This window comes from Panthera onca, chromosome C1, assembly GCF_046562875.1.
Source record: "Panthera onca isolate mPanOnc1 chromosome C1, mPanOnc1 haplotype 2, whole genome shotgun sequence".
Classification (NCBI taxonomy): Eukaryota; Metazoa; Chordata; class Mammalia; order Carnivora; family Felidae; genus Panthera; species Panthera onca.
In genome coordinates this window covers 29,856,459-29,880,756 of record NC_138346.1, presented here as the reverse complement: position 1 = coordinate 29,880,756, position 24,298 = coordinate 29,856,459, and the positions used below count along the sequence as shown (strand labels likewise).

The window sequence follows — 24,298 nt, the reverse complement described above, 5'->3', positions numbered from 1 at the left end:
GCGCCCGCCGCAGGGAGGGAGGAGCATCTGGGGAGGCTCCAAGTTGGCGGAGCGACTAGGACCCCCGGACTCTTCAGCGGCCGCCCGGGAGGGGCTGAGAGGCGAGCAGGGGAGGGGGCGCCGCCCAGCCCCTAGTCCCGAGCCCCGAGCCCCGGCCCCCTGCCCGCGGCGGCACCATGCGCGCTGAGCCGGCGTGACCGGCTCCGCCCGCAGCCTCCCCGCAGCCCAGCCCGGCGCTCTCGCTGGCCACACCGAGCGGCGCCCGGGAGCTATGAGCCATGAAGCCGCCCGGCAGCAGCTCCCGGCGGCCGCCCCTGGCGGGCTACAGCCTTCCCCGAGCCTCCGGCGGCCCCCGCGGCGGCCCCGCCGGCCCGGCGCCTGCCCGCGCCCTGGCCCGCGCGCCGCCCTGCCGCCTGCTCCTCGTCCTTCTCCTGCTGCCTCCACTCGCCACCTCGTCCCGGCCCCGTGCCTGGGGGGCTGCTGCACCCAGCGGTGGGTATGGCCCCGGTGCCCTTTGCATTGCCTTGCCTGCGGGCCCCTGCAGAGGAAAGCGAAGGGCACGCGGGTCCGTGCGCTCCGGACACGTCCCGGGCCCGGCCTTTCCCAGCCACCCTGCCTGCCTCTCCACCTCTTTCCCAAACCCCTGTTCATTCCAGTTCACTTTTTGAAGTCCGTTTCTGTTGCATTCACTAAAAACCCATTCCAATTACTGTCGGTTCCACTGGAAGGTATTTAGTGGATGCGGGGTCCCTCAGCGATCTGTGTAACTTGGCGGAGGGGAAACCGGTGGACGGTAAATGCAGTGAGGGAGCAAGTTGCTTCTTGGGTGGAGAGCCTGGATGTGAATGCGGGAGGCTGTAATAATGATAGTGGTAATGTGTTGTTTCCTCACATCGCCTGCTGGGTTTATTCACTGCTGTTGGACTTAAGATGGGGGAGGGAAACTTCGGAGAGAGAGACCTTTAGTTTGTAATTCTCAAAATGCTTGTCATTATAATGAACAATTAACATAATATGATATTCAATACGTCGATGATTGGAAATCAGTGGAAGCAGAAAGCTGGCCTTGGCAGGAAAATAAAAGGAATTGGAACGCTGCCAGCATCTGCTTCCCTCTATGGCAGAGAATTTTTGCTCGTCTCAAAGTTTAAAGAAAAAGGAATTGTCTGTTTTGTTTAATGCATCAATTGACAACCCGTGCCCGTGAATTCAGCACTCCAGTTATCTTAGGAGCATTCTTAGCTCTCCGATGGGATACTCCTAGTCAGAGTCCCATTGAGCTTTCTGTAGACTCAAGGGATGGAGAAGAGGGTCAAAACCTCTGAGCATGTTCATTTAACGTCTTCCTTCAAGTCCATTCCACCCCCCCACCCCGACTCCCCATACTTAGAAGTGTAGATTTGAGACTGGTTAGAAATACACATAAAAAACACTAAGACAATAAATAGTACATTGTCGTATAAGCCTCACTGGCCATTAACCTATCCAGGCCATTTCATTGTTGGGATAACTTGCTTTGCTGTGTCTCTACTTCTTACCTGCTTATAAATAGAAAACTTTGTTTTTGCAATTGATGGAAAAACATTGTAGTACGTATGTATTTATTGGGCATATGTGTGTATTTGTGTATCTTTGTGCACCCCCCCCCCCCCCCAGCTCCGCATTGGAATGAAACTGCAGAAAAAAATTTGGAAGTCCTGGCAGATGAAGACAACACATCGCAACAGAATAGCAGCAATGATACCAGTTACAGGAATGCAATGCAGAAAGAAATCACACTGCCTTCAAGACTCATATATTACATCAACCAAGACTCGGAAAGCCCTTATCATGTTCTTGACACAAAGACGAGACACCAGCAAAAACATAACAAGGTAGGCATGGGTCTGGGTATGTAAAAGTAGCTGCCATGGAGAGTTGTCTTTTGATTTGATTTGCTGCCAGAATCCGATTTCACAAATTTTACTGCAACATTTTATTAGGAAATCAATCAATATTATGATAGAGACTGGAGGAAGTAAACCTGGGATCTACTGGGATAGGATTGCTGTTTGTTTTTTTCTCTCTGACACTAATGTGGAATTTGAATTTCTTATGGCTTTTTAAATCCAATAGCTGAAATGTGGTCCATGTGTCTTTAAGTTGCATTGGACACTGAAGGGTAGTTAAGTGAGTATGTTTATGGTCCTGACTTATTTCTGTGAGGCTTTTTATAAGGGTGCAGTGTTCTACACCCCATGATGAAAACTGCTTTCAGTCTGCAAACAGAAGATTGCTCTATGAGGCTATTTGTCTGCAGAGTCCCTATCACTTTCACATAGAAACTGAGTGTTTAACTTTGATTTTAAACTTCTTTAATTGATCAGAGTAAAAAATACTTTTTTTCTGACATATTTTCAGCAGGTAAACAATTTGGCATTTAAAAAGATTATAGCGAATATATACAAACTGTTTATGTAATATAGAGACCAGTTTTGGCCATCATAGTCCTTCAAGACTTCATCTGCATTCGTTGTGAGTCGTTGCTTTACTTTCCAGTTGGTTCAGAAAGTGACACTGATTTTTAAAAAGGCATTCAACAGAAGATGAGGGGCTTAATGTCCAAAGAGTTTGAAGGATCTTTTTTTCTTGCTTACTGCTCTTTATTTGAGTTAGTAATATTTTGGGTGCCAAGCAGATTTATACAACGGGTTGGTCATCAGTGCCTCCGTTCTTTATCAGGAGCAGAGAATAGAGTTTGTATGTCAGATATTTTACTTTGGACTATACCTGTTCAATTGAGAAAAGCAGTAACTGTCTAACATCTAGTGTTTAAGAAAAGTATCTGTGGTTCATATCATTGTTTTGATTTGTTTTCTAAAACATAGGTAAGTGGTAATGGTATTTATTCCCATTTTACAAATGAGGAGTTAGAAATTTAAGGCTTTTGGGTGATTTTCCGAAGATTGTAAAATGGCTAATATAAACTTCAAGAGGCCTGAACATTTCATTTTTATTATTTTTTACAAGTCAGGTTTCTGAGAAAATGCTTCCTATTCAATACAGAATATTATTAGAGCAGCTAATTTTGTTTCACAGTATTGTGATGTGGCTGTTACCCACCTTGGCTGAGATGAACTCCAGGACTCTGTTCTCACGGCCCTATGACATCTGCTCCTGTGTAACTTAATGACTTGACTCCTGGATCCTGTCTGCCCATTTGTCTTGTTGATAGGATGAGTGGATGGTGACTTTAAGGAAGACGAATCCAAGGCCCTTTTGAGAAGTGCATTGAGACCCATTTTCTGGCTGTCCTAATTAATGAAACCTTCTGTGGTTGGGTGGTAGGCTCTCGAACTCCGGTGCCTTTGCATAGGGTGTTGGAGGAATAACACACACACACACACACACACACACACACACACACACACACAAGTTGCCTTAAAGTGTATTTCAAAGAATGCTCAATTCCTCCTGAGCTGAGACTTAAAAATATTTCAGAGGAATATTTTTATAACTCAAGTTTTAAAGGCTATGACTGATGCCTATCTTCTGGTCTAATGTTATGTGGTTGCTTTTTGGGTAGGCCATGGTTTGACTCCTGTATATCTTAATTTTTATGAAAATATGGTTTGTTAAACCTTGTCCTGCCACTCACGTAGATTTCTCACCACGGAACACATACTTGCTGTTGGGGCGCGGTGGTGGGGGTTCTTTTTATCTTAGAAAAAAATGCTTATACAGAAATTACATTTGGAAGCGTTTTTCTCCTTTTCTTATTAGTTCAATTCAACACACACTGGTTGCACATTTTTCCCATGCAAAGGAGTATGCTAAAGATTCAGAGATAAGAGATAAGGGTGCACAGATGGACAAGGCACCGTCTGACCCCCAGGAGACACTAACATGAGATAAGCAAGATTCTAAAAAGTGCCCCCCGCCGCTACAGGTATAAACAGCGTCTTGTGTCGTGAAATTTCCCTTTGTGTTCTGTGATTTCCCTTTTATTTCTGTTTTTAAGCATTTCTGGAACGAGGTGACAAAAAGTGTCCCATAGGTTTCCTGCTGTGTCTTAAGATAACTGACTTGCCAGTAATAGTCATGGGAGACACTTGTCAGTTCAGCTGCTTTACAAATGTTTCAGCAAAGAGAGATTCGATAGAGTTTCATCATCCTTGCTTTTATACAAGAAGTTTTGATTTTAGTATGTGTATTATGTACCTTTTTTTCCTTTCCTGATTTCATTGCACTCAAGCACATTTTAATGAATGCCTTAGAAATGCTGAATCACTGTGCCATTCTCGTGGATCCTCAGACCGGGGGTACAGGTGTATAGGGAAGTTCCCAGAGAGGGGTTGCAAGGCAGAGTTTTACATTTATTTCACAAACATGGAGTGTTGATCAGTCCTTATTACTTTACAACTGTGCAAGTGAAAATGTTATTAACTCTTTCACAATTCACGAGTTTAAAAACAGATGATGCAAAGCACCTCTGTAATAGTAGTGTTTCTGAAAACCTTAAAGTTCTCTTTGTCAGAGATTGTTTAGGAATCTTTTTGTCTCCAGATAAGGTGATGAATAACTTATTGTCCAAACTGTGCCATTTTTGAGAGTGACAGTGGGCACGCTTAATCATCAAGCTAGGATAATAGACATAAACTGAGATGGTCAAGAGCAGATGGGGAATGTGGTCACCTTGGATTGAAATGGTTATATTCCTTGAGTTTTGGTGCTTACCCCAATTCAAGTTTCTTTATAGACAGTTTTATTTTCTGATGAATTAGTGTAAATTTTTCCTTACTAGGAAGTCAGTTTACCACCTTGTAGAAGTTTCAGGGTCTGAAATGGAAACATTTAGTTTTGCTTTGTTACCAAGACTTACCTTTTTTTATTTTTTAATGTTTATTTTTGAGAGAGAGAGAGAGAGAGAGAGAGAGAGAGAGAGAGCTAGCGTGCGCAAGTCGGGGAGGGGCAGAGAGAGTGGGGGTGCAGAGGATCTGAAGCCGGCTCTGTGCTGATAGCAGAGAGCCTGATGTAGGGCTTGAACGCAAACCGCAAGATCATGACCGGAGCCACAGTTGGTCACTTAACTGAGTGAGCCACCCAGGTGCCCCAAGATATTTATAAGCAAAAATGGATGATTACTAAACGCAAGCATTTTATGAACCACTAATGCAATATATTAATTAAATGGACATACATTTAAAAAGAGGGAGAAACAATTTGGATTCATTCATTCACTCACTCATTCATTCATTCATTCTGAGATAATCCTATGAGATCTGTTCCTAAGAAAGTTAATGAGCCTGTAGAAGAGGAAAAATAAATTTCCCTCTACCCTTCTAAGTTCTGGGCTGAGCCACACCCTGCAATAAAAGACAGCTTAACAGGAGGAAAACAAACAGAAGTTTTATAACATGTGTACCTCCTGTATGCATGGGGGAGACCCAGGAAAACTGAGTAACTCTTCAGAATTGCCCAAGTCACTACCTTAGATAATATCTTCAGCTAAAGACAAAAGAAGATGTTGGGGGTGGGTGGGTGGGGATCCAGTTGTGGGAAGCTATCAGGAAAAACACAGTAAGTGGTGAGAGAAGACTCTGCTTTCTCCATTGATGAGAGTTTCTAGATGCTTAGAATCATTGTCTTCCAGAGAGAGAGAGAGAGAGAGAGAGAGAGAGAGAGAGAGAGAGACACCCTTACAAATGGAGAGTTCTTATAAAATGGAAACCACTCTTTTTTTTTTTTCAACTTTTTTTTTTTTTTTTTTTTTTTTTTTTTATTATTATTTTTGGGACAGAGAGAGACAGAGCATGAACGGGGGAGGGGCAGAGAGAGAGGGAGACACAGAATCGGAAGCAGGCTCCAGGCTCCGAGCCATCAGCCCAGAGCCTGACGCGGGGCTCGAACTCACGGACCGCGAGATCGTGACCTGGCTGAAGTCGGACGCTTAACCGACTGCGCCACCCAGGCGCCCCTGGAAACCACTCTTACAGAAGGGTAACTTGTGCTCTGGTTTTCAGAACTTCTCCTGTGTCTGCTGTTTCTTAGAAATAATCAGACTAAAATAGTTCTTATGTCAAAGAAGTATATTTAGGATGGTGTATTCTTTCCCTTTTAGACCTTTTCGCGGAACTTTCCTTTAGTAACAAATTAGTTACCCTGTATCCTGCTCCCTTGGGATTCTTTTCTCTTCCTGTTGGGAAGGGATGGAAGAGGTACACTATGTATAGCACAGAGTCTAGGGAAAAGAAATGTCACCTCCTTTGACTTCCGTTGGCCTGCACACAGCTCAGTCTTTTGTTACCTTCCCTATTGTGGGGAGCCAGAGCTGGTGTGTGGAATTAAGAATACGCAGAATGAGGGGGCACAAGCCACCCACACAGGGGTTGACAGGTAGGTCCCCAAGCACCTGAGCAGTCCTCCGTCCCAAGTCACGATGAGCAGGACATAGACAGCAGAGAGAGCAGCAAGCACCTGTTACTTATGAGGCATTTGGGGCCGAGGTCACTAAGTTTTCAAGGGCTTAACTCCTAAATGCTAATTCTATTTTATTTTTTATTTTTAAAAATGTTTATTTATTTATTTTGAGAGAAAGAGCATGAGCAGGGGAGGGGCAGAGAGGGGGAGACACCATCCCAAGCAGGCTCTGTGCTGTCAGCACAGAGCCTGATGCAGGGCTCAGTCCCATGAACCGTGAGATCATGATCTGGGCCGAAATCCACAGTTGGACATTTAACCTACTGAGACACCCAGGTGCCCCCTAAGTGGTTATTTTAAAAGGTGCCCTGGGAAAACCAAAGTGGGAACTGAGAGTGGGAATCCTGAACTCAAGTTCTTATCTAAATGTCCAGACTCTGGGTGTGAGCAGGGTTATCAGGCTATAAAATGCTTAGGCAGCAGCTCAGAAACAACAACAAAAAAGTTGTTTTTCTCATCACAATTGACCCTGTGCTGCTTAGGAATTAATCTTTAGGAAAAATTTTAGGCACTGCCAGGATGGTGGAGATATTAAAAGGCACGGGCAGAGTTTTGGTCACGTAACCCATGAACATTGGAACAAAGCAAAATGTCAGTAGACACGTGACAGTTTGAAATCCTGTCCGTAACCATTCCCTTCTCTTGTTGAGATCCAGCCAAGAAAATAAAGCCCTTGAATAAGGTTAAGGTATTTGTTTGGTAAAACGCTTGGGTGAGGGTATGAAACACTTGTACCTGTTGGGCCATCTTTTGTAAGTTTCCCAGAATTTGTCCAGAATTACTGATATACATGCAGCAGGTGATTCCGTTTACAGCGCGTATACCTCCTTCCTCGGCCAATAAGTAATCTGAAGCTAAACGGTTATACAAAACCACCTCTGCTAAAGAATCGTGTTGTTGTTGCATTAACAACGAAGTCTTGGTGGGGCGCCTGGGTGGCTCAGTCGCTTAAGCATCCGACTTTGGCTCAGGTCACGATCTCACGGTGCATGGGTTCGAGCCCCGCGTCGGGCTCTGTGCTGACAGGTCAGAGCCTGGAACCTGCTTTGGATTCTGTGTCTCCCTCTCTCCCTCTGGCCCCTCCCCTGCCCTCACTCTGTCTCTGTCTCTGTCAAAGATAAATAAATAAACATTAAAAAACTTCTTTAAAAAGACTCGGGTTTGGTGTAACAGCCCAATGTATTCAGCCAGAGTTGCTGGCCGGTGGGTGTGTGCCTTAATAATTTGCTTCTGGGTGCCTGATTCAGCAGTGCCTTGTCCAGTCCCTATGAGATAGTAGCAGGCCTGCACCTGACGTAATGGGTATGAACCCTGCACACTGTTGATGTGAGGGAGGCAGGAAGACAGACTGAGGGTTCTGCTTAGTGGTTTGTGAGGGTAGTCCTGGGGAGACCATAGTACACGTATATAGACAGACAGAATTTCCCAGGGGCCAGCAGGGATGCAGATGTATTGGAGGTTGAGGGAAGAACCAAGACCATGGGGACTGTGCTCCTTGGGACAAAGTGCAGGTCGCATTCATCCGTGTGGTGTCGGTGCCTGGGGCAGATATGGAGGATTGTAAAGGGCACATGCGGACAGACTCCTGCAGGTGCCACATGCTGTCTCGCAAAGTGTCCGGCATGGGAGCAGTTGAGCACCACGGAGAGCTGCGGGCAAGCTGCAGGGACCGGTTGAGTGCCTTCTGTTGGGCGAATGGGGGCCGAGTCAATAAATCAGCTGAGTAGAAACTTGGGAAATAGCCTTTGCTGAGCTCAGTAACATGCCCAGCAGTTACAGCAGCCCCCCAAAATGAGCTTGATTTCTGTCCATTGTGTAAATATATTAAGACTATATTGGAGGGCTTGAACAGGAGCTCTGAGTAGTGGCTTTGTGGGAGGGTCCCCCCCAGGGTGGTGTAGAGAGGTGACCCTGTAACTGTGGTCCTTCCAGTGGGTGTAGAAGGGGATGCTGCGGTGGTGGCAGGATCTGCAGTCAGGAAGGGGTCCTCTCAATGGAAGTTAAATTCACTGAGTCCCAGGAGGATGCATAATGTGGGCCAATCTAATGGGTGTGGGGAAGGCAGGCAACCGAGTGAAGTGTTTAAAAGGGCTCCCATAAGGTTGTGAGATGGACGCATACCTTGGCCTTCCCAAACTCATAGGCTCAGCAGAGAGCAGCTTGGCAGCCAGAGTCCCACCCCACACCTGAGCAGCCAGCATTGTGGTAAGCAAGAGGTAAACACGTTGTTAACTGCAAAATACCCCCCAAGGGGGTCATCACTAGGGAGTTTAGATAAACAGGTGTTCAGTTCCTCAACCAAGTCTGCTGTGTCTTTTCTGGGTGTCATCTCTGCCATAGTGGAAGGTTGCAGAGGCGGTGTTTGGGATGAGGTTGTGTCCCATGACATTGTGGGCTTGGGTGTTGTCATCTCCAGCGTTGCCACCGGTGGAGGGAGCCATCCCAGAGAGAGGGGTGGCTCTCTCAGGTAGTTACCCAGGAGGGGAACTGAGGGATCAAGGGGTCTAATAAGGTTGCAGAGATTTGGGGTGCCCAGATTAAGGTTTGCTTGAGCCATCAAGAGCACTTACTAGTATCACAAATTCTCAGTAAGTCTGAGGGGTCGTTGGGTGCACCTTGTAAATAATTAGGCAGTACCCTTCTCCAAGGAGGTCTCCATCCATAAGTAGTAAGGGTTGGAGGCACATGTGTAGCTTGGTTTAAAGGAAACTTAGTTATATGGTCCCAACAATTTAATGTTTGGTTCTCTATTACCAGAGATGAGTCTGAACTACATAAGCCTGTCAGCCAATTAGGGTTGAAATCAGGGCAATGTAATGGCCAGTACCCAGAGGTCAGGATATCTGTGAACATGTAAGCAGGGCTGGTGGCCTTTAAGCTAACATCCATACCTGGTGGCTTTTGGGTGCCACACCTCTAAGGGCTGACTTCCAACACGTGCTGTCCTTCCATGCTGGGATGCAATTGTGAGTGAGTGCTTTATGGTCCAGCGACTTTGTAGTGTTGCTTCTCTGGGTTGAGGAGAAGCCCTATGACCCGGAGGGCACTCAAGGCCCAGAGTAAGGCCAGCAGCAGTGAGCATCTGTATTTTATAGTTTTGCACCTCCCCACTGACTGCCCCATGTGAAGATTTATTAAGGGGTTGTTGTGGGTCAACAGTTCATTGGTAGCCTCCTCCAAAGCGGGGTAGGGCCAAATGGTGTAATCGTATCGCCATGCTGTCATCTCCTCATGCTGGTGTCAACCAGCCTGAGTGCCTCTCCCCCCCCCCCCCCCTTTTAGAGCTCCACGCCATCCCTTTAGTGGGTCTTGGTGCAATTATTTCCACCTCCTTTGGGGAGGTATGGTTAGGAGAAAGCAGCCCTCCACTAAAGCCACCATACCTTGGAATCTCAGGCGGAATTTGCATGTCAAGCAGGTAAGTGTGCTCCAACAGCAGCACAGTGGGTCGATGTTCTTATGGGCCAGGACTAACTATGACCAGGGGGTCATAGCCCCCTTGCCCCTGATTGGGTTGCCAAGGAATTTTGGAAGGTGAGATGGCCAACATTTTAAGTCTGTGACGGGACTCAGAACTGTTGGGAAAAATGTAGGTAATATTGTCCTCTAAGCTGAAGACATCAAATTCCCCCATGATCACAGTCACAGGCAGCATGGCCTGGTGAGCCCAGTTGGTATGATGATCATGCTGGCCGTATGGCCTAGAGTTTAAAGTGGTAAGTGCCCTGGCAGCCAGAAAGTCCATTTAGGAGTCCAATTACTACTCTGTAACTTAAGGGGCAACTTGGGAGATGAAAGTACCACTGGATACCCTGTAGGAGAGCCCAGTGCGGTGTTATATGGGCAATAAAATGAGATCCTTGATCTGTGTCAGTGGTGTCTGGAGGGCCAAATGGGGACAGGATGTACTTAGAAAAGAAAGAGATTACCTGCCACCTCTACAGAGAGGTGTAGCAAGCAATAGGCCAGTAGAACTATCCATAATTGTCAAGTGGATAGTGCCTGCTGACAGAGGGAATGGCCCTATGAAACTGACCCCCAGAGGCGAAGAGAGTGGTCCTCTTCCAGAACTGCAGCATGACAGGGCAGTGTGCAGTCTGTGGTTTAGGAGCATAATTTGCCATTCAGAACAAGCAGAATGCCCTCTGGTGGGCCCAGGTCATTATGGCAGCAGCTCCCCCATGCCCTGAAGAGATAAGGGACCCTTTGGCCAGGGAATAAAGAGCATGGAAGTGGTGACTAAGAAATGTCAGAATGGTGGAGCCAACAATTGATTGATGCATGTGTGTGTGTGGGGGGGGGGGGGGGCGGGGAGAGGGGCTGTAGTTTGGTGATGGCGGGTGGAGCAGGTGGAGCCGGTGGACTCACTGGTAAAGAGTTGGTGGCTGAGCTCCAACTGGTAGTGACCTAGCCAGGGCATCCACCTTTCAGTTAAAGACAACCCCTGGAGCTTGAATGTGCTGGAGCTTTGAATGTGCTGAAACGTGGGTAACCTTAATTATGACTAGTGCCTGGCCAATGTCCCTTCAAATTGGGACACCCCCAATGGGATGGCCTTGAGTGGGAAAATTGTCCTGCTGCCATTGGCCTGATCAAAACTCTAGTCCATTAGCAACCTCCCACGAGTCAGTAAAAATATGGACAAGAGGCTTGTCATGGGCAATGGCACTCTGCACAGCCATTTGTACTGCTACAAGCTCAGCGAGCTGAGTTGACCCGACTGGCCATCTTTGGTAAGTGTGGTGCTGCTGGCAGGATAGTATGTTGTCGTTCTCCAGAAGGCTCCACTGGGTACAGTGGTGGTGCTGCCATCGGGGAAATACACAGACTCCCCTTCTCATTCCATCAGCTCTTCCCAGGGGTTATCCCAGGTCACCAGGGACTAAGGCAGTGAACACACTGTCCATCAGTTCTTCAAGGGGACCGAGAGGACTGAGGAATGGGGAAGTCACATCCTCCTGTAATTTGGAAAGACCTGTCACATCAGGTTTAATCTGTTTCTGAAGGAACCATTCCCGTTTTAGCAGAGAGGCATTTATAGCTGTGTGAGCCTCCATTGGGAGGCATCCCTTGTCCATGTCATAATGGTAATGTGGGTATAAAGGACAACAGGCTCCATTCCCACAAAAGCCTCTGTTTCTTTCCTTTGTTTTTTAATTTAATTTTTTAAAATTTACATCCAAATTAGTTAGCATATAGTGCAACAATGACTTCAGGATAGATTCCTTAATGACCCTTACCCATTTAGCCCATCCCCCTTCCCATAACCCCTCCCATAACCCTCTGTTTCTTCCCCATATTTAAGAGTCTCTTAATGTTTTGTCCCCCTCCCTGTTTTTATCTTATTTTTTCTCCCTTCCCTTATGTTCATCTGTTTTGTCTCTTAAAGTCCTCATATGAGTGAAGTCATATGATTTTTGTCTTTCTCTGACTAATTTCGCTTAGCATAATACCCTCCAGTTCCATCCATGTAGTTGCAAATGGCAAGATTTCATTCTTTTTGATTGCCGAGTAATACTCCATTGTGTATATACATACCACATCTTCTTTATCCATTCATCCATCAATGGACATTTGGGCTCTTTCCATACTTTGGCTATTGTTGATAGTGCTGCTGTAAACATTGGGGTGCATGTGCCCCTTTGAAACAACACACCTATATCCCTTGGATAAATACCTAGTAGTGCAATTTCTGGGTCGTAGGGTAGTTCTATTTTTAGTTTTTTGAGGAACCTCCATACTGTTTTCCAGAGTGGCTGCACCAGCTTGCATTCCCACCAACAATGCAAAAGAGAGCCTTTTTTTCCTCATCCTCATCAACATCTGTTGTTGCCTGAGTTGTTAACGTTAGCCATTCTGACAGGTGTTAGGTGGTATCTCATTATGGTTTGATTTGTATTTCCCTGATGGTGAGTGAGGTTGAGCATTTTTTCATGTGTCGGTTGGCCATCTGGATGTCTTCTTTGGGAAGTGTCTATTCATGTCTTTTGCCCATTTCTTCACTGGATTATTTTTTTGGGGGGTGTTGAGTTTGATAAGTTCTTTCTAGATTTTGGATACTAACCTTTTATCTGATATGTCATTTGCAAATATCTTCTCCCATTCTGTTGGTTGCCTTTTAGTTTTGCTGATTGTTTCCTTCACTGTGCAGAAGCTTTTTATTTTGATGAGTCCCAACAGTTCATTTTTGCTTTTGTTTCCCTTGCCTCCAGAGACGTGTTGAGTAAGAAGTTGCTCGGCCAAGATCAAAGAGGTTTTTGCCTGCTTTCTCCTCAAGGATTTTGATGGCTTCTTGTCTTACATTTAGGTCTTTTATCCATTTTGAGTTTATTTTTGTGTATGGTGTAAGAAAGTGGTCCATGTTCATTCTTCTGCATGTTGCTGTCCAGTTTTCCCAGCACCACTTACTGAAGAGACTGTCTTTATTCCATTGGATATTCTTTCCTGCTTTGTCAAAGATTAGTTGGCCCTACTTTTGTGTGTCCATTTCTGGGTTCTCTATTCTGTTCCATTGATCTGAGTGTCTGTTCTTGTGCCAGTGCCATACTGTCTTGGTGATTACAGCTTTGTAGTATAGCTTGACATCCGGGATTGTGATGCCTCCTGCTTTGTTTTTCTTTTTTAAGATTTCTTTGGTTATTCGGGGTCTTTTCTGGTTCCATACAAATTTTAGGATTGTTTGTTCTAGCTCTATGAAGAATGCTTATGTTTAGGAGTTGCATTGAATATGTAGATTGCTTTGGGTAGTATTGACATTTTAACAATATTTGTTCTTCCTATCTAGGAACATGGAATCTTTTTCCATTTTTTTTGTGTCTTCTTCAATTTCTTTCATAAGCTTTCTATAGTTTTCAGTGTATAGATTTTTCACCTCTTTGGTTAGATTTATTCCTAGGTATTTTATGGTTTTTGGTACAATTGTAAATGGGATTGATTCCTTGATTTCTCTTTCTGTTGCTTCATTGTTGGTGAATAGGAATGCAACCGATTTCTGTGCATTAATTTTATAACCTGCAACTTTGCTGAATTCATGAATCAGTTCTAGCAGTTTTTTGGTGGAATCTTTTGGGTTTTCCGTATAGAGTATCATGTCATCTGTGAAGAGTGAAAGTTTGACCTCCTCCTGGCCGATTTGGATGCCTTTTATTTCTTTGTGTTGTCTGATTGCTGAGGCTAAGATTCCAATACTATGTTGAATAACAGTGGCGAGATTGGACATCCCTGTCTTCTTCCTGACCTTAGGGGGAAAACTCACAGTTTTTCCCTGTTGAGGATGATATTAGCGTTGGGTCGTTCATATATGGCTTTTATGATCTCGAGGTATGATCCTTCTGTCCCTCCTTTCTTGAGGGTTTTTATCAAGAAAGGATGCTATATTTTGTCCAGTGCTTTCTCTGCATCTATTGAGAGGATCATATGGTTCTTGTCCTTTCTTTTTTTGATGTGATGAATCACATTAATTGTTTTGTGGATATTGAACCAGTCCTGCATCCCAGCTATAAAATCCCACTTGGTCGTGGTGAATAATTTTTTTAGTGTATTGTTGGATCTGGTTGGCTAATATCTTGTTGAGGATTTTCACATCCATGTTCATCAGGGAAATTGGTCTATAGTTCTTTTTAGTGGGGTCTCTGTCTGGTTTGAAATCAAGGTAATGCTGGCCTCATGGAAAGAGTTTCAAAGTTTTCCTTCCATTTCTATTTTTTGGAACAGCTCAACAGAATAGGTGTTAACTCTTCCTTAAATGTTTGGTAGAATTCCCCTGGAAAGCCATCTGGCCCTGGACTGTTGTTTTTTGGGAGATTTTTGATTACTAATTTGATTTCTTTACTGGCTATGGGTCTGTTCAAATTTTCTATTTTTTCGTGTTTCAGTTTTGGTAGTGTATATGTTTCTAGGAATTTGTCCATTTCTTCCAGATTGCCCATTTTATTGGCATATAATTGCTCATAATATTCTCTTATTATTGTTTTTGTTTCTGCTGTGTTGGTTGTGATCTCTCCTCTTTCATTCTTGATTTTACTTATTTGGGTCCTTTCCTTTTTCTTTTTGATCAAACTGCCTAGTGGTTTATCAATTTTGTTAATTCTTTCAAAGGACCAGATTCTGGTTTCATTGATCTGTTCTACTGTTTTTTTGGTTTCGATAACATTGATTTCTGCTCTAACCTTTATTATTTCCTGTCTTCTGCTGGTTTTGTTTTATTTGCTGTTCTTTTTCCAGCTCTTTAAGGCATAAGGTTAGGTTGTGTGTCTGAGATCTTTCTTCCTTCTTTAGGAAGGCCTGGATTGCTATATACTTTCCTCTTATGATCGCCTTTGCTGCGTCCCAGAGGTTTTGGGTTGTGGTGTTATCATTTTCATTGGCTTCCATATACTTTTTAATTTCCTCTTTAACTTCTTGGTTGGCCCATTCATTCCTTAGTAGGATGTTCTTTAGTCTCCAAGTATTTGTTACCTTTCCAAATTTTTTCTTGTGGTTGATTTCGAGTTTCATAGTGTTGTGGTCTGAAAGTATGCATGGTATGATCTCGATCTTTTTGTATTTACTGAGGGCTGATTTGTGTCCCAGTATGTGGTCTATTCTGGAGAACATTCCATGGGCACTGGAGAAGAATGTATATTGCTGCTTTAGGATGAAACATTCTGAATATATCTGTTAAGTCCATCTGGTCCAGTGTGTCATTCAAAGCCATTGTTTCCTTGTTGATTTTTTTGATTAGATGATCTGTCCATTGCTGTGAGTGGGGTGTTGAAGTCTCCTACTATTATGGTATTACTATCAATGAGTTTCTTTATGTTTGTGATTAATTGATTTATATATTTGGGTGCTTCCACATTTGGTGCATAAATATTTACAATTGTTAGGTCTTCTTGGTGGATAGACCGCTTAATTATGATATAATGCCCTTCTTCATCTCTTGATACAGTATTTATTTTAAAATCTAGATTGTCTGATATAAGTGTGGCTACTCTGGCTTTCTTTTGGCGACCATTAGTGTGATAGATGGTTCCCCATCCCCTTACTGCCAATCTGAAGGTGTCTTTAGGTCTAAAGTGGGTCTCTTGTAAACAGCATATAGATGGATCTTGTTTTCTTATTCATTCTGTTACCCTATGTCTTTTGATTGGAACATTTAGTCCATTGACATTTAGAGTGAGTACTGAAAGATATCAATTTATTGCCATTCTGTTGCTTGTAGAGTTGGAGTTTCTGGTGGTGTTCTCTGGTCCTTCCTAATCTTTGTTGCTTTTGGTATTTATTTATTTATTTGTTTATTTATTTATTTATTCATCTTTTCTCCCCTCAGAGAGTCCACCTTAAAATTTCTTGCAGGGCTAGTTTAGTGGTCACAAACTCCTTTAATTTTTATTTGTCTGGAAAACTTTTTATCTCTCCTTCTATTTTGAATGACAGCCTTGCTGGATAAAGAGTTCTTGCATATTTTCTGATTCAGCACATTGAGTATATCCTGCCACTCCTTTCTGGGCTGCCAAGTTTCTGTGGGTAGGTCTGCTGCAAACCTGATCTGTCTTCCCTTGTAGGCTAAGGACTTTTTTTCCCTTGCTGCTTTCACGATTCTCTCCTTGGAAGGCCTCTGTTTCTATCAAAGCCCAACAAGCGGCCAGAATTTGATGTTCTAAGGGGGTGTAGTGGGTAGCTGTGGAAGGCAGCCATAAGGTGCAGAAGCCCGTAAGGCAGCCAGGAGGAGCTGTGTTTAGTTCATAGACTCCAAGGTGCATAGTCCATGGTGGCCAGTGCCTCAACCCAGGAGGAGGAGCTGTGGGGATCTGGGGGTCAACTGATGAATTGATCTTTGTGCCAGCGGTAAGGCTGTTGTTGAGTCTCTCCCCAGTAAATGTGGGGGATTTGCATGTAACTGCATAAATGGGTTTAAGAATGATGTGTTGTCTCCAAAATAGGATAAGACACGTTGGACTTGCCATAGTATGATGGAGAGCTGAGGAGTTACTAACTCACATTTAACCACAAAGGAAATTTCTCGGCATTTAGAGGACCAGTTAGTACTCAAAAATTAAACAGTTGTGGCTTGTCCTTGAATTTTATGTGGGGCAGTAGCGTACCCTCTATGGTGTGGGTGGGTCACCAGCTGTGTTGGGGCCTCTCCCACCCCATCCTCCGAGGGGCCCTACATTAAAATGTCATCATTACAACACCAGGTGGTGCAAGTGACACTGTGAGGATATTCAGGTCTTGCTGGCCAAGACTATGGGCAATAGCCAGCTGTTAAGATAGCTCATAGGCAGCCAGGTGAAGGTATTTTGGGTGCCTTCAAACGTGAAGGTGAAATGCCATTGGGACTCCTCAGTGACTGATACTGAACACAACGTATTAGCTAGATCCATCATGGCAAAGTAGTGCCCTGGAGCCCTCTGGATGTCCTCAGTTAACTGGAAAATATTGAGAATGGGAGCCTGAGCTCTCATAACAGGGGGCGCCTGAGCATTTAAATTTCAGTAGTTGGCTGTAAGACACCACTTATTAGTAGTGGGCTTTAATATCAGCGAGATGGGAGAATTGAAAGGAGAAATGGTGTGTTTAATGACTTCCTCCTTTAATAAATCTTGAATTATAGACTGCTGTCCCTCTGTCCCCTGTCACAAGAGATATTTGGGGGGCATTTAACATCTTAATTGGGAGCTAGCAGTCATAGGACTCCGGTATACAGCTCCCACTAGAAAGATCAAGAATTTGGGTTTGTTCCAGATGGCACAATGGCATGTCAAGGCAACCACACCTATAACAGGAAAGGGTAGGGCCAAAGGGGCCATCACCATTAAAAGATTTTTCATAAATATTGTTCCAGTAGTGACATCCAATAGAAAACGAATACCTTGTACTATCCTGTTACTCCTTGTCCCTGGCTTATGTTTGGAGGGATTCCTGAGCAGCACTATAATTTGGGCTCCAATGTCAATGAAAGTGGTAAAATGTCTGGTATGTGTGTCATAATGGATAATTAGGGAAGTCCCCAGAGGAGGGACAAGTTCAGGGTGCCTAGGGCAGGGGCATTGGCAGCCCCTCTCAGAGATGAGGGTATGGGACTCTGGATCCTGCCACTGGGCCTGGAGCGTTCTGAGGGGCAATGGCATCTGCCCTCATTGGGGTTTGTAGGGGACGGCCGACAGTCCTTTGAAGTGCCCTCAGTGCCCGAGCAAAGGCTTCTAACTTATTTTTGGGCTGTGCAGAGATTAAATCATCAGGGATTGTGATTGGTGATCTCTGGAGTAGAGTGGCCAATACAGTGAGGCCTGATGGTCATCTCAAGAGGGAGGGGGATGGGTCAAGGCACTACCTGTCAGTGAGGACTGAAAAGAGTCCCAGGAACCCCCAAATCCCCTAGAGCTCCTCCATTGGTTTCCTGGCTGAGGGAGCAGTGGGTTCTGTTCACCTTTACTAGCAAACACGTTTTTGGCTTCAGGAAAATTCTTTTTCATGTCTTGCTACAGCACTGAAGCAGTCTAAAGCCTGTTGTATTGTGTCTGACAGTTCTGTGAGTTGTAATAGCATGTTCTTATGCCTGGGGGGGGGGGTTGCCGTTTAAGAACTTAGATTATGGCCCTAAGGGCATCTCCTCTGGGTTGGAAATGGTCAGGGAGCCTGTGAGACCATGATACTCAGCAAAATGATATACCCATCAAACCATCCCAATTTGACATAAGAGGAGGTGCGCTTCCTCTAGAGTTGCCTACTGGTAGTGACCCTAAACTTGGTGATAACGCAACAGGCAGATGGGCCCCATGCCAAACTATAAAAATCCAAGTGAGGAGAGGCAGTGTCTTCCTCCTTATTCCTGTGGACTCTGGAGGTGTGGGGTGGTCTCTTCCTCAGAACCCATCCCCCCTTTTTTTTGTTTCATTTGTGTCTCCTCTCCTAGTGGCTTAATGCATTTGGGAGTGCCCCTGCTGTGGTGAAAAATCTGGGGGTTCTTTAAGATGTCTCTAAGGGCCCTCACTACTTTGGGATTTTTAAACAAATTACGAATTTTGGGGTCTTTGACCACTCTAGCCAGCTGGTGCATCTCAGCTGCTGTAGGCAAAAGCTTGAGGCCAGTTCCAAAGACTCATAAGAGCCAATCAGTGCCCTTCTTCTCCTTCCTTTGGACAAAATTTTCTAGAAAATGTTTCATTTGTATCATGGTATAGTTAGGTGTCTCTGTTTTTCATTCATGCTGATTGTCATTCAATATTTTGGCATGATGGGTAATAACAGGGGACACCTGGGACAGAGGTTATTTTTTCCCCTGGCTCATAGGCTGCTGCCTCCTTTGCTAGGGTATCCCAGTCAACTTCCAAGGAGTTGGGGTCCACCTCCACTAGTGAAATGTTAGCCAGTGTACCAGGGAAAGCCCCCAAGCCCCAAGAAAGTAGCATTAGTGATTAGGCATATATGTATGCCACTGTGCTAAGTAAAACCTAAGCCATTTGAGCAGGGGTCTTACAAGAATCTGACCTCTTCTGGGAACTTGGGAGGGGCTGGTACCAGATGCTTGGGAGCCCTACTTAATTGAGAATTTGTTTTGCTGCACCATGGCAGGCATGGGACTTCTGGTGTCCCAGGGAGTTGGGGACAATCTGTGACAGCAGCCAGGAATGCAGCAATGTAGAAGAAGCTTGCCTTGATAGTGTTTGCTCACCCGGGTGCCATGATGCCCCTGGTAGAGATGTCACGGGATAGGGCTGGTTTCCCAAGCTCGGCACGTGGTCCTGATTACTGATGCACTGGGCCCAGCAGCCTGCCTCCCCTTTTGGCACTGACCTAGGGAAACTCTCCTTAGTTCCTAGGACCTGATAGCTGGAGCCCCTGGTCCCTGCCTGAAGGATCATCCTTAGTTATCTCACCTTGGCTCAATGCTGAACTTTTGCGTATAATCATAGCCCAACATCTCCAGACCCAACACACAGTGGGGTCTCGTTTAGAGACTAATGGGAAACCCATCCACCTCAGACTGAGTTCTGCTGGTTGTCCTCTGTGGCAGAGTCTGACCTTGCACAGCACTCTCAATTTAGGGTGGGGACTCGAGACAGTACCTGGCAGGAGCAATACATAGCTGCACAAAGCAACTCCACAGACCACTAGTGGGTAATGGTTCCTTCCTAGGGAGACTGAGCAGTCTGGGAGAGGAAGTTCATAAGCCATTTGTGGCTCAGAGTAATCGTATGGGATACAAACTCTGCCCATATTCCGTCCTCATTGCCAGTTGGGAATCCTACACTCGAGCCCTTATCTGAATGTCTGGACTCTGGGTGGGAGCAGGGTTCTTATGTTGTAAAAAGTCTAGCAGCAGTTCAGAGAAACAAAAGTTGTTCTCCTTATCAGATCTACTCTCCACCACCCCAGATTGAAGAGAGAGAAGAGAGATGTTTAAATGAGTTTAGATCATGATGATTGTTATTACATCCCACTCTAATGCAGAACAAGGCTGGTTCCACATTTCCTCACCATCCAGAAGCCAGCTGCTCCCTTGTGCTTGGTGTGGGACAGCAGAATGAGTTACAGGGTCCTTTCTCAGAATTCGTACAGCGGTGACCATTAGGTTATATGATATTACAAACTTTTGTGCTGGCCTCACCGTTCTGTCCCGGTTTTCCAGGTGTTCCTAAGCAGTTATTACAAAATCGTAGTATATAAAATTCAGGCTTGTAATGGTTTTGTATGTAATTCCTGGCATGTTGTAGGCTGTCACTAAATAGCTGTTGAATGAATTGAGGATTGGACACTCATATGATAGAAAGAGTACAGTGCTTTCTGTGAAATTTCATGTTATAATCGAATTGGCATTCAAAAGATCCTCATGTTACTGTTGAGAATTTTTGGCATAGTGACATATCAGTAGGAGAGATAATTTTGATCTTGAGTTTTTAGTGCTGGATAAATCACACTCGCTATATATTTACATTACCTAAAATAGTGAAATCATCTATATCAACAGTTCTTAGATCATCCCTATCACTGTCACCCATTATTAACCATTAATGTGGATAATCAAGAGCTGACCACGTGGTAGTTTTTGTTATTGCTGTGGGTTAGTTCTCAATGGTGGAATAAGAGGTGTATCCACTCATGGTTTCCAATAAATCAGATTTACATCTGTTAGACATTCAGTTCTGCTTGGTTCAGCAAACATTTATTGAGTAACTCTTTTCTTTTTTTAATGTTTATTTATTTATTTTTGAGAGAGAGAAAGAGAGAGCCAGCAAGCAAGCACAAGCAGGGGAGGGGCAGAGAGAGAGGGAGAGAATCTTAAGCAGGCTCTGCACCGTTAGCGCAGAACCTGACGCAGGGCTCGTACCCATGAATCGGGAGATGATAACCTGAGCCAAAACCAAGAGTCGGATGTTTAATTGACTGAGACACCAAAGTGCCCCTTGAGTACCTGTTAGGGATCAGGCACCGTGCTAGACTCTGAAAGAAGTGGCAAAGAGTAACGCCCAGTCCCTACCATTGCTCATAATTGAATGGGCATCAGAAACAAGGCAGTTGGTGGTGAGTGGTTCGTGTCAGTGCAGTTGCCAGTTGTAAGAACAAAAATCTGTGGGCACCCAGGAAAGTCCAAGAAAACCTCATGGAGGAAGAAACAATTGAGCTGGCCCTAAGGAGCAGTTAGGAGGTAAGTTTTCAGGAGGTGGAGAGGGGGTGGAAGGTGGAGGGTGAAGGACACCTACAGAGTCAGCAGGCAAAGGCTCTGGCCTGTTTGGAGGCAGTGGGGAGTTTGGTGCGGTGGGTGTAAGAAGGGGAAACCGGGGCGCCTGGGTGGCTCAGTTGGTTAAGCATTGGACTTCGGCTCAGGTCATGATCTCGCAGTCTGTGAGTTCGAGCCCCGTGTCAGGCTCTGTGCTGACGGCTCAGAGCCTGGAGCCTGCTTCAGATTCTATGTCTCCCTCTCTCTCTGCCCTTCCCTGCTCATGCTCTGTCTCTCTCTGTCTCAAAAATAAATAAAAACATTTAAATAAAAAAAAAAGAAGGGGAAACCCAAGTGTGGGAAATTCAAAATCATTAGGCATTAGTGTTATGTTTGTAGTCAATTAAAAAGAAACTCACTAATTCCTCTAAAAACCCAGTAATGTACATGCTTATAGATGTGGCAGTATTTATTTCCTTCACAGTGAAATAAATAAACTTATTTATTTATTAAAAATCAGGTGCAAATGTATTTACTTATGAGAAGACAAATCACAAGTTAACAATTTTGTGTGTGTATGTGTTTCTTCCAGTTGTTTTCAACTGTTTTTTTTTTCTTTTTCTTTTTTTTTTTCTTTTTTTGCAGTTGAGATCTATAGTTAGTGTCTTTGTAAAGAACAAACAGCTAGTCAGTAGCAGACAGAGCCAGGATTTGAACCCATGTCTTATCCTTCACAAAGCACATGCAGGAGAGAGACTAGGGTCCATGGGAGTGGTCAGTGGTGAGTGTGAAAGTCAAGGGGTTTGGATATTCCAACTGAGATGGTGAAGCCCTGCGAAGTCAGGAGGTGAGCACATTGTCGGTGGAATGTTGATTGAGTGTCAGTTCTGTGGCTGCTCAGGGAATTCACCTTCTGGTGGCAGAAGATAGACCATAAACATAGCAAGGCTAGCACCAGCAACAGTGACACAAAGATGTCAGGGATTGACAAATGCTTGAGGAAGAAATAGTGTATATGGTAGAAGATGGGGTGGGGTGATTCTCTTGAAGAATCAGAAGATTGGGACAATTGTCTTGGGTGGGAGTCACTCCTCTTTACATGGGGTTAGCACATGCTGTTGACTTCAGTCTCCCCACTCCTTGCTGCTGAACACCCAGCCTTCCTCGTTTCTGATTCTTGCTTGGGCCCTAGAGATGTTTCTTTGATCCTTTGGTCCCATGTAGTCTGGACTGTATTTGATCACTTCACCCTGGATTGATTTGATGGCCTTTCAGCGGTCTGTGCTGAGCTGTGCCGTTCAAAGTCTTGCTTCAGTATGTGTTTCTAGGTAATGTTTCCTGCTCTTTCCGCATAGGGGTTGACCTATTCCTGCTAACTATGTAACTATAGTAAAACATTGGTTTGTGAGCATAATTCGTTCCAGAAACATGCTTGTAATCCAAAGCACTTGTATATCAAAGTGAATTTCCCCATGAGAAATAACAGAAACTCAGATGATTCATTCCACAACCCAAAAATAGTCATATAAAAATGATTACAATACTGTAATATAATACACAATAATAAAGGAAACACAAAATACATAAAAAAATTAACCTGTACTTATCTTTGAAAATCTTCGTGACTGGTGTGAGGGAGACGAGAGAGGAGGGTTGTTGTGTAGGACGACTTTCACTATCATAATGGAATCAGTGCTATCTATTGGCTCATTGGAATCTGTTTCTTTTCGTGCAACTTTAACAAGGAACCTATCCAATGACACTTGCTTTTGCCTCCTTTTGAGGATTTCGAGGAAATGTGACATTGCATTGATGATCATCCACAATCCCGTAGCGAGAGAGGAAGGCAAAGAGGAACCGTTGGCTCAGCTGGGGTCATGTGACATTCGGCGTCACATACTACTCGCATTGCGAGACATCTCTTGTTTATCAAGTTAAAATTTATTAGAGATGTTTGCTTGTCTTGCAGAACACTAGCAGAACAAGTTACCCGCAATCCAAGGTTTTATTGTAGTAATGTCAGTCTGTCTCACTTATTCTCAGGCTTTGTTAACAGAGTAGGCCACTGTCCTTCTCTCTGGAGCCAGGCAGTAAACCAGGACCATTTAATTGCTTGATGCAGTTGCCTGGGCTTGGTGTCATCACCCAATCTGAGAGTCAGGTCAGTCGGGAAGAGAGCTGTCCGTCTGCCTTCCTCCTTTTCCCCAGTGGCACTGCTGTTTTTCAAGCCATCTGACAGTGAACCTGGGGAGTCATCTTTGACTCTTTTCTCTCCTTCATCTTCTCTCTATAAATAGTCACTTATTAAGTCTTGACGTTTCTCCCTTGAATGCATTCCTCCTCCTCTCTCTGTATTGTGTTCTTGTCATTACCTCTTGTCTCTCTCTGTCAGCCCATCAGTCCCACTGCTGACAGATTAATCTCGGAACACCTACTTTATCCCATGACTCCCTTTATTCACATGCAACAAGCATGTTTCAGCTAGGTGGATTTTACTTGTGGAGCGAAGGAAACAATGTGAGGCATTCTGGAGAAGAGCTGGCGCTCCCCTTCCACACACTGTATATGTGTTTGCTGTTCTGCAGTCCCTTCGGCATGTTTCCAGGCCTGTTTACCCAAAGGTCAGCTCATCACAGGAAGTCATTTTGTCTGGATGATTCCACTCATATCCGTCCAAACTCTGGGGATAGTTAGCGAAAATCCTTGTGATCAGTGGTAACAACCTAATCTGTCAGTAATGAGTTCTCAGGCCTTTGTTTTAGAGTCAAATACTCTTAAATTCCTGCTTCAGAAGATCCTGTCTTTTCCATCTTTAAGATCTGAGTAATTAATTATTTCTACAGTATAAGTCTTTATGAATAAAAATATTTTATGCCTGTCCAAAATGTACGTACTCACAAGGCTTTATTCACACAAAATGTTTGATTCAGAAATGACGTGGGTGCCCTTTAACCTTATGAAAGACTCATTCATTCACATAATTCATTCATTCATAATCTGCTCAGCATCTGAGTTTGGTAGTTTTACAAAGGAGTCTTTTGTGTTTAGAATTTATATAAATTCAGTACAATTTTAATCAAAGCCATTGCTAGGGATCTTATTATAAAAAGGGTAGGTCCAGTTACCGTAATTTACTCAGAGTAATGAGAAGTTGAAAACAATCATGTTCATTCATAGCAAATTAGGCTAAAGTTT

General features: G+C 44.3%; 1 protein-coding gene across 5 annotated transcripts in view; it reads left to right on the top strand.

Annotated features, from left to right (window-relative positions):
- Positions 1-24,298, top strand: part of ADAM23 (ADAM metallopeptidase domain 23) — a 186,007-nt gene continuing 161,709 nt past the window's right edge. For 3 of the 5 annotated variants that reach the window (XM_078450954.1, XM_081796351.1, XM_060623191.3), the window contains exons 1-2: positions 1-492; positions 1,657-1,874. In XM_078450954.1, the coding sequence (XP_078307080.1) occupies positions 279-492; positions 1,657-1,874 (432 nt within the window). In that variant the 5' untranslated portion in view covers positions 1-278. The remainder of the gene's footprint in view (positions 493-1,656; positions 1,875-24,298) is intronic. The other 2 variants (XM_060623189.3, XM_060623188.3) reach the window with 2 other exon arrangements.